At 33.6% G+C, this 11,402-nt stretch overlaps 1 protein-coding gene across 1 annotated transcript in view; it reads right to left on the bottom strand.

The window, feature by feature from the left end:
* Positions 1 to 2,899: 2,899 nt before the first annotated feature.
* Positions 2,900 to 11,402, bottom strand: part of Smp_147140 (putative transient receptor potential cation channel) — a 116,440-nt gene continuing 107,937 nt past the window's right edge. The window contains exons 28-31 of the mRNA XM_018798088.1: positions 8,296 to 8,560; positions 7,320 to 7,440; positions 4,150 to 4,290; positions 2,900 to 3,289 (exon numbers count right to left, since the gene is read on the bottom strand). Of these exons, the coding sequence (XP_018653064.1) occupies positions 4,282 to 4,290; positions 7,320 to 7,440; positions 8,296 to 8,560 (395 nt within the window). The 3' untranslated portion in view covers positions 2,900 to 3,289; positions 4,150 to 4,281. The remainder of the gene's footprint in view (positions 3,290 to 4,149; positions 4,291 to 7,319; positions 7,441 to 8,295; positions 8,561 to 11,402) is intronic.

Raw genomic sequence — 11,402 nt, 5'->3', positions numbered from 1 at the left:
CTTCCTCTTCATTAGCAACATGTGATAAAAAATCACCCATATCTTCCGAACTAATTAATCCAACTTCATGTGTATGTCCAATAATAGGGATTGGTGATTTTTCAGTGGAATCCGGTAGATTCTCTGTCTGTGAAGGTAACAAATAAATTAAATAGATTGGTAATAAAATGAAGAGAAAATGGAAGATTTGTATTCATTTTTATTTGATTAATCGAATAATAACTAGCTATTTCTGATGATTAACTGGTAGCGAAAATCGAAAATACATAATAAACGTTTTATTTATTATTAATTGATCTCCGTTGGGTACTATTGAAAAGTAGGAATCATTAGATAGTTATTTTGATATCGTGTGCGATTCGTCAGTAGCGACGAATACAACCAGCAAATAAAACTAATGTCCATCAAATCCTTTCAATTTGACTTGGATTTTCAGCTAACAAGTGACATGCTTCAGGATGTTTCTAAAGTCCAAGTAAAAATCCGTGATTAATGGGGTTCGGAAGCAGCCGTTACAAGTGGATTGATTGATCGTTGTACGGTATGGAAAATCGATTGAAGTTTGAATTGTACCACCAGACTTCCACCAAGTGGTCCTAATGGTTAAGTATTTGTCTTGAAATCAAAAAGTTCTAGATTCGGTTCCTGATAGGGTTATGAATGAGAACTGTTGATTCCCTTATTAGGTGAACTAGTTGTCTCGAACCTCTTGGTTTCCGATGGTAGCTCAATTAAAATCAATTTGTGACGAACACAGCCTAAAAGCCAAGCCGGTCTCCACAAAACCCCTTCAATTACACTATAGAGAATGTATTTCAGAAAGATCGAATGAAGTTAAGGGATAAATAGCAGGAAAAGAATAATCAAACCAAAGATTTGCAGGAATATGCCGAATGAATGCATCTGAGACAATGCTATATATTTGAAGTCATGTCACAGTAAACTACCCGATCAATGATTACAATCATCTCTCAATACAATCCAAATAAACATTTAATGACTTCATGGACAGATGAAGTGTGGTTGTTTGAGTCCTTCTAACGTTGACGGCTTAGGGTTTAATCAATCGATTCTACATCTATCTTAGTAGCATCCACTAAAGTGGTTCCGGTATGTTCCATCAGTTCTCTAATGAGACCTATAATTAAACGTTAGCAACTTACACCTGCCCTTAACCATATTTCAGAGATTTTGAAGCTATTATTATGTGACGTGAACTTGTTAGTTTTCAAAGGAGACCACTTTGTGATGCCATATATTCGTTTTTATCTAAGACAGTAATAATCGGTTCCAATGGTGGACACCTATATTTTTTGGAGGCTCTTGGGCAAGTTGAGTATTGCTGAAAATCATTCAGTTTGTCTACTTCATTCTGTTTTCTAGTTGTTTTTGTAAGAGTGATCATGTTACAAGTCTGATGTGAAACTACTTATCTGCATAATCATCAAAGTTGTGAATCTGAATTCAATCAAAAAGCTTTTTAACAGTAGTGCTTGTAAGACGTTAAAGCAATGAGGCTCGCTCTCAGTACGTGTACAATGTTAGGTTATAGTAAGATTTCACACATGTATTAGTGGTTTTGTATTAAGAAACAATCATCTTATATTCTTTGATTTGTATAATAGGAATTAGTAGTACTCACTTCCACTCAAAGAATTGTAGTTCAAAGCTGAATATGTAACTCTGTACTTGATAGCTAAGTTACATTCTTGTGATTTAGGACAATGGAATTGGCTATGCCTGAATATTTTGTTGAATTTAATCATCCTACTGACTTAGGTACTGACCATGAAGCTATTTATGGGATTCATTCAAAATTTCCAGACATAGTCATTTATCAGTCTTCAAAATAACTGAAGTTACGTCTACACATAAAATGAAGTCTGTTATTGTCAGTTTTGGACTCCAATTTAATTTTTTCATTGTTCGCTCCTTTTGTGTTTTCCGTTTATGAGTTAAAAATATTTTGGAATAAGTGACGTAGTGTTTCACTATGGTAACGTACTAATATCCTTAAACATTTACGTACCCCGCTTATGTTTTAATTCACTATCCTTCCATTATTCTTATTTAGTTTCTGGTAGGTACATTATTCATTGAAACTTTGTTTATTCAAAACAGCTTTACCAATTTGAGAAGAATAGCTATCGATTTATTTTTGTTATCAGTTAATACTTGTTTGGTAAGTCTATATACTATTTCTTCAATTTATCGTCTGTTGTAATTTCATTCTTACACATTTGTTTGATGAACTCAATTCCTTACTGACTATAGGTGTGACATTTTATTAACGCCTTAACATCGCGCGATTCAATGTTTGTAAAATTTGTGTTGTTTTGCCTTTATAGTTCAATATTATAGACAAATGTCGTCTTCTAAGTTTGAGATGTCATGCATGATTCGATTTTTTCGGTTAAATATTTGAAAACAATTCTATATTAACCTAAGTTTGTAGAGTCTATCTGCTTATATTGGCCTGATTTATATAATTCTTTTGTTTTTTATTTAAGGCAGTTGTTTATATTCTTTCAATGGTATAAGAGTCTAAACATCCGATTATACCAAATCGTTCCTTTCAAAAAGGTAATCAAGTTCACTTCAATCAAAATATCAATTAAAGATGTTATATAATAGACACTTACATTCCAGCAAGAAGTTTTTTGAGAGTTAATTTGGTTGAATCCATGTTTAATAATTTTAACATTATTATGTTTATCAAGATGGCTAGCAGTAGAGTTGTTAACTCCAGATAAATGACATGGTTTACTTGGTACTGAAGTAGATAATTTGCGTAATCGTCTAAGCATAGCACCTTGAAGTTCAATACGTTCTGCATTTTCAGCTTCTTGAAGACCTAATTGAATTTTTCTCTCTTCATCTTCTAGATCATTGTCATCGTCATCACCGTCATCATTATCATTATCATAGTCATCAGTTTCATCTTCCATCTCTTTCATATTTTCATTTTCGTCAGGATCATTATCTTGATCGTCAACATTTCGTCTGTTGTGTTCATCATCATAATTAATAACATCATCATCACCATTACCGAAATCATTGTTATCTTGATGATCATCTATGATATAGCTTTCATTAGTAATACTCATGTCTTGTGTATAATTTTTTAAATCAGTAATCAAATTTTGTATATTTACAGAATTCTTTGTTGTTTTTACATTATGATTAGTATCAGTATTAGTTAAAATATGAGTATATGGATAGAGTTCGGGGTTGATAAAGTGTAAATTTGTATCATAACTTGTATAATGTTTGGTAGGCATATGTGATTCTATTGTAAAGTTGAATAGGGAACAATAGTTAATATAAAACTATGATAAACACTTTTAATGAGACAAACTGAAGTTAGACAATGAAACAATTTGAAGATAGAATTCAATCTAAACCAATCAATACCAAGTGAGAAATTATAGAAAGATATATAACAAGGGACATCTGAGATAGTTGGGTAAGTGTTCATCGGTTTGGTAACAATCGCCACCAAACTAATTACATAGTTTTCTGAGGACACCTATTCCAACTCAGAATTTCTAATCACATACTTCTCTACCATCGATCATTCAAAAGAAGTCTGTAGTTACTGTTGGCACATTTAATAAGATCATATCAAATATTATTCAATCCCAACATTAGGGGCTAGATGACAAGATATTGGTGATCGATTAGTACAGACAAAAAACTCTCAACAAAATACAAAATGAAGTGATCTTAATTGGAATCTGTCCTTTTGGGATTCCGAAATATAGTGTAGTACATACATCAGTTTACCTTAGTTGTATTGAAAATTTTGTTAACGTAAACTACCTAACATTTTGCAACACGTAAATTCGTACTACTAGTGTCCCATATAAGTAGCAATCAGCCATCTTGCAAATATCAGAAAGTATGAAGGAAAAATTAGATAGGCATTAATGACAAACTTTCTTGGTCCAGACAACTGAACAATCAAATTAGGTTGCAGAAATTTGGACATTTTGTAAGTCAAATGAAATCAGATGATGTTCATTTGTATTTTATGAATAAATAGTGAGTAGACAATCGGAGAGGATAGCCTGACTTTAGTTTCATAATAAAAATTGTCTATGCTTGACAATTGAAAAAATACCGATGTATTATATAGATCAAACTTACGTTGATCAATAGACTTCGTGTTGGTATGTAAAGTTGCAAGCGATTGACTTCGTTGTGTACCATTTTCATTTATCGATGATTGAAATAATAACGCACGTTCTTCTTTCGGGGTAGCTGGAGCAGATTTAGGTTCTAAAGATGCTTTCGCAGTGGCAATAATAGCGGTATTAGAATCAGTAGCCATACAGGAAGGAATAATTTGATTAACTGGCCTGTTTGTTATATTTTCAATTGGTATGAATGGAACATTTTGATATTTTGTTATCGGTAAATATTCTTTAGTTTTAAATAAAGTAGTATCTGTTGGTAAATTTGTATTTCGTATAAGACCAACACATGTAAGATCAATTCGAGAACCATTAGGACTCATAATTGGACTGTTAGGCTATTAGATAAATAATAATTTTAATACTTATATGAATCTTTCTACTAACACCTACTGAATAGACATGGATATTTTTGATTGAAAGTTAGCGTTTATTGAAAAAAAGCAGTTAGATAACAGAAAATAAGATACTGAAAAGAATGTTGAATGTTATCTACATTACACTGGAGACTTCAGATAGTTAGACTGTTCATTTTATACTTGCATTCACTAGTATTATAACCAAATACAGTTATTCAATAGAACAGGTATTTAAATTAAGTGCTCTGGCGCGAAATGGATAGGTCCTGGGTTCGAATCTCGCAAGGCGGGATCGTGGATGTACACTGCTGAAGAGTCCCATAATAGGACGAAACAGCCGTTCAGTGCTTCCAGGTTTTCCATGGTTTATCTAGCTTCAATTGACTCATGATTTCAACTATGAAAATATTTAGGTTTAGTTTTTCAATTAGGACACCAAACTGTATAGTGAACATGTCAATCATGGATTGGCAAAATTCATTTTTAGCAAATTCAAAATTATATTTGCATGTAAATAAAAATATTTATTTGAAATCTTTATTGAACTAATTCAATATTTAATAGTATCATTAATTATCTAAAAGGACATCTGTTATGTCCCGATAACAATAGTGAATGGTAACTTTAGGATCCATTTATGCGTTATTGGTCCGATCGACAAACCACTGCTCTCTAATTGGCGGTCTTATCACGTTCATACGTTAACAAGGCATCCACTTGGCCACAAGTTATAACAACATCTAATAGCTCCAAAGACAAATACCATATTTACAAATAGTTGCTGATAAAATGAATATTCAAAATCAACAAGATAACCAATCTATTTTATTCTATACGCAAAATTCTATCATGTAACAATCAATGAATATAACAATTAAGATTTCTAACGGTTATATTGTAAGTCAAAGGTTTATTAATTTCTTGTAAGTAATCAAAGTTCAAACTATTAAGTGAGATGGAATGGTTTAGACGTATTCGTCCTCTCCCTTTTTTAATTTTTAATGGAACCATTTTGCAAACACAATAGTGAGCATCTCAATTTATGATGTGTAAACATTTTTCATAGTTGAAAGCGTGAGTCAATTGAAGCTAGAACACCATGGAAAACCTGAAAGCACTGAACGGCCGTTTCTTCCTATTATGGGACTTCTCAGTAGTGCACACTCACGATTCCCCACTCGCGAGATTCGAACTCAGGACCTACCAGTCTCGCGCCAGAGCACTTAACTGATAGACCACTGAGCCGGCATCCAACGGTGTTAATGTCTAACTTCAACTGATCCACGAAGTTGAGCATTTTTGTTAATAAAGCGGTTTAATATAAAAAAAAATGAGGCAAGTCAAGATTGTACAATGCTCAGATAAATATGAAGACATCTTTATCTGTATCTATATACATTTTCAACAATATCAAGTAGGGAGTCTGTACTTTCTAACACAGCTTAGAACAATAAAGTGAATTAATTCGAAGGATTGATATTTAAACTTTTCTAGCCTTTTAGGCTTTTCAAACCAATTCATAGACTACTCATTATTGTACTGTGGTGTGTACTACTGATGTCGATAGATATGAGTAGTATGTATCATCAATGGAAAGTGAAATGGCTAGCGGCAGAAGGTTAAGAAGATCGAAGAAAAGAGAACGAGAAAAAAGAATGATTGGTATGGAAACGAAGGAACAACAAAGTCTTGGACGATTGACTGATATTTTGCAAATGAAGTATTTACTGTATTGATCTCAGATTTTGCTAAATTTTGTAATTTTGTGTTCTAATACATTTGATTATCCCCACTTGTGTTCTTCTTCATTACAGTACATTGAAACACTATCAAAAACAATATTATAAGACTAACATCAACTAGCAAACCATTGAAAAGTATTATCAGAAGGGGTTTTGTGGAGATTTCAGTATTTTCATAGTTGCAAGCATGAGTCAATTGAAGCTAGACCACCATCGAAAATCTGGAAGAACTGAACGGCCGTTTCTTCCTATTATGGGACTCCTCAGTGGCAGTGCGCATCCACGATCCCGTCTCGCGAGATTCCAACTCAGGACCCGCCAGTCTCGCGCCAGAGCACTTAACCGATAGACCACTGAGCCGGCATTCCATGGTGTTTATGTTTAACTCCAACCAATCCACGAAGTTGAGCAACCGTTCACCGATTGTCTTCAGTGAGTCGATATCTCACAACAGACGTGGTTTGAACTCCATTGGTCACTGCTTCTCACTAGAACTCCTGGATTTACCTCTCGAAGTCAGTCACTAATGAGCATATGATTATTATTATCAGAAGGGTTTTTTGTGGAGATTTAGTATTTTCATAGTTGGCTGGAGTTAGACATAAACACTATCGGATTACGGCTCAGTGGTCTATCGGTTAAATGTTCTGGCGCCTGACTGGTAGGTCCTGGGTTTGAATCTTTCGAGGCGAGGTCATGGATGCGCACTGCTGAGGTGTCCCACAATGGGACGAAACGGCCGTTCAGTGCTTTCAGGTTTTCGATGGTGGTCTAGCTTCAATTGACTCACGCTTGCAGCATTGAAAAATAGAGGAAAAGTAGAAGAAAAATCGACTGATTTGTCCTAATCTCAGATCAACTGATGGCTGGTTTCATGTTATCAGTGATGAAAATAATTTGTTCTAGTTTTTAAACAGACTAGCTGATTTGTAATGAAACTATCTTGGAGACTAATATTAATTCTTATTTTATTTAAAAATAATTCTAAAATAATAAGCTTTGAGGAAAACAATAGGACTTACATAGCTTAAACAAGAAAGATCTATATCATCACAGATGGTTGTATATTCACGATAAGTTAGATCTGGTGCTCGATAAGATCCGTGCTGGATACGATTGGTAGGAAGACGATTACGACCACGTCTATTTATAGAAGGGACAGAATAATATGATAATGATATTTATTATTGGCTTTTATCGTAAATTGATTGAAGTTGGAATTGCATTGGTTTTTTCTCTTCATAAAAAAATTTCTATCTGTTGTTGTAAACTTGTCTCATTTCGTTTACATAGTTTAAAAAAACCTGAGGACGTTCTTAGGAGTTAAGATTTTAAGCTGCCTCATTATTAAGAACTTATACTCAACCTCAACGTTTTTGCAGTAATCTTGAGCAGAGACGAGTCCATGAAATTAAGCTCATCAACAATCATTTAGACATTGAATCAGCGATTTGAAATTATCAGAGATTACAAGTTTGATGTGTTTATCAACATCAGAGGTCGATGACTGTTCTAGCCATGGGTCATCCTTCAGGTATTCATGGTTCTCGAAGAGATATTTGATCAGCTTAAAAATTTACTTTTCTTTAAACTAGTTTACCCATAAACATCTCTTAACACTTTGTATGTTTCCTAAGTGTTTTCCCACTAAAAACTTAATATTAAGTTATCGCATATATACTAGACAGACCGTACGTATTTGATCCATTTATTCAGAAATTTCTAAACTAATGCAACTCAGCAACTGTGATGTTAAAGTTGAAACGGATAAAGTTGTGGTTTGAATCTGCAATCTGATTACTGATAGTCGAGTGTTTTAATCACTAAAATAACTGATATCGTATAACTACATAGAATAAGTTAATTAACTCAACATAGTAAGAATTTCAGCAAGTCTTGAGAAAAAATTTCTAAGAAGAAAAGATGTGGAGGTGAATATAACAATTAATTTTAAGATAAACTTTCATAACTGTCGAATTGCACATAATATGAACTTACTCATACATTCGATCGTAATAGGATCCATGATAATGTCCTTCTGAATGGGGAAAAGAAAGGTAGTCAAATGTAGGCAAAGAATGTCTATGATCCGTACGACCGTTACGATGTTTCATACGGACTGAACAAGTTGGTGACCTTTCAAACGCTGGATCCAAGTGGTTTTGGTGCTGACGTGAACTAAATGATCCAGTAGGTACACGTGAACGACGTCCAAGTTGTGATACAAGCGAACGAGCTAACTGTTGTGGATAGTCAATATTCTCTACATAAAATGCATAAAAAATTATTTCCATTAGAAGATTAACGAATTACAACTTATCAGTGGAAGAAAAAAAAGAGATATGTAACAGGAAAGTTCCCAGTGAAAATAACAAAAAGAAATGACTCAGAAGTCATATCAACTATGTCTTTAGCTTATGTAATAGAACTTAATGTTTTACAGCTTATAGTCTACCAAATGGTGTAGTTTTAAATAACTGGGAAGTTTGGGTAGCAGTTAAGTTGGTTTTAAACTTGGCGTGAGATTTGAAGATTTTAGGTTCAATCACTTATGGAGCTGTTGTTATGCTACATCACTCTCCAAAGATCCTTGGTTTTTCATTGGTTCTCCGGGTGATATTTAACATGTTGAGATTTGTGCATAGATGTTTGTTTACTAGACGTTTGTAACGAAAACTTAAAATTTATATTTAAAATGACCATCTGGGTTGTCAGTTTATCGAATATCTCATGTCGGAAGTTTCGAGATTTTCTTCCAGACAACTAAACGGCACTGAATTCGACCATTATTTTTGATCAATAGAAGCATATTGACTGTTTAATCAAGTAACAAAATAATACAGTCGAAGATAACAATATGAGAAATTAAATGATAAACGGGTTTTTGGAAAGCGTTAAATTAAAGTTATGGGAAATGGAATTATGACATTAAATATTCCTGTTAAGTAATATACAATTTAAGTGATAGCTGTATTTATGTACTTCACATAGTCCCCATTTGATTGAGTTTTCATTAATCAGTAGTATATGAAATGCTTGTTTAACACTCTTTGTACTGCTTTTTAAATTGTCACAGGACATTGGTAATAATGGATCATTTTCAGTCATATTAATATCTACGTGTATAAAAAGTTATTCGATAGTTATATAACATACGTTTAATTGTTTATTAAGGTGTTTTAGTGACTTATCTTAATTTTAGATGGTGTCTTCGTGACATTAGTCTGACTATAAAAGATAGGGTTCACAAAGCATTCGTAAGTGCGTTTCTGCTCCATGCTTATGAAGTCTGGTTCCTCTGAGATGGGAATGGATGGTGACTTTTTACATTCGATCGTCGTTGTCTTCGAAGGTTGCAGATATCCAATGGGAACATCAAGTTAGTAGTGCTTATGATCGGGAATTTGCATTCGGGCACAGGGTGACGATAATTTAGATCGGGAATTTGCATTCGGGCACAGGGTGACGATAATTTAGTTAGTGTCACCATTTTGAAACACTAAATTTGGTAGCTTAGTCAACAAATTCCATCTCAGCGGCTTCCACATCGTGTATTATTTACCGACACGGACTACGTAGAACGAGCGGAGAGATGGCCAGTTTATGGCATAACGCTATTATATAATAGAAAGTTGTATAAAATGGTACCTGTTGGTCCGTTACGACTCTCAAGTTTGGCTCATAAAGTTGGTACAGCTCAGTAGATTGAGATGTTATCAGATATGGCTTACAATAAAAGAAAAACTTTTTTCAGTTAAGGAAGTTCGTTTCACTACTATAAAGAGTGTAAGAATAAATTACGCCAGGAACTGAATTATGCCACCTACTAAACACTTCCTGTTTTTTTCTATTTTCGTTTCGGCTATCATTTACTTATTTCTTCCTAGTAATATAGTTTTGTGTCGTGCATTTTTTACGTATCCTATTGTCATTTTTGAGTAATTCTCATTCCTTTATATTTCAAAGTGGTGTTACTCAACATCTCATTTTTTGAATCCATTTTACGAAAAGCCTAGATGCACAGTTACAAATTCCCACCAGAACTTTGAGAACCCATCTTTAAGATAGTCGTTTCTAAAGGGTCCCAAACTAGTCCAGTGCCTCTTGGTTTTCAATGGTTTCCTAGTTGATGTTAATTCGTTGTAAATAGATTATTTTCGAATATCGATTAACTTAATAAACTTACGTAAATAAATAAAAGTTAAGCGGAAATCAAGCGGTCGCCGAAAATCAGTCATATTCAGTAGTGATAGCGGTGAATTAAGTGAGAGCGTTTCATCCTATCTGCGACTCATCAGCTGAATATACCTAAATCTAAGTGTCAATGTTCGCACCTGAGCCAGAACGCAGTGCCATTTACTTGAAATGATAAAGTGTTAATCCCTAAGCTACTAGGTCCAGATAGCCAATAGCCTGTGGTTTATCTCTTCACGCGCCTCATGAATTACATTGTCAGTCACTACTAAACTTAACTAAAAATTGTGATTTCGAGTTACTCCTTTCAAGATTCCCATATGCTTAAAGTGACTGTGCACTTGTAGTTCTCAAAATATAAACGAGGAGATATAAACAAAAATTATACACGAGAGAGTTTCTTGTTTTCATTATAATACGACAGTACTAGAGTAGACTGAACGCTCTATCGATACAATGGAATATATACACGATTCACGACTAACAATTCAGAACCAGATAATAAGTCAGATAATAGTTTATTTAACAAAAAATACTAGCAGTCCACATACAGAGTGCACAGTGAAATCAGAGTAGAGACCAATGATAGAAATCAATTCACAATAATAAATGGTGTCATAATATTTAGTAAAGTTGTGTGTGTGTGTGTACCATAGATCACTGATCAATCACATTATACTTTCACTGGTCAATATTGTTTTGCAATGATATTGGAAGCTTCAAAAACAGTAATATTCACTTCAAAAATGATTACTAATGTCAAAAGATGTTTTAATTGCAAACACATCTTATTGGGAAATGAATGGTTAAAAATAATCATAACAATAATAGTAATTATAACTACTTGGGATGGTGGAGAATATTTGTAGCTCAGGTGGGTGATTTTGATGTAGGTTTGTTCTCTGAGCTGG

Source organism: Schistosoma mansoni, chromosome 6 (genome assembly GCF_000237925.1).
Source record: "Schistosoma mansoni strain Puerto Rico chromosome 6, complete genome".
In the NCBI taxonomy this organism is placed as follows: domain Eukaryota; kingdom Metazoa; phylum Platyhelminthes; class Trematoda; order Strigeidida; family Schistosomatidae; genus Schistosoma; species Schistosoma mansoni.
The sequence above is the reverse complement of the archived record's forward strand: the minus strand, read 5'-3'. Positions and strand labels throughout refer to the sequence as shown.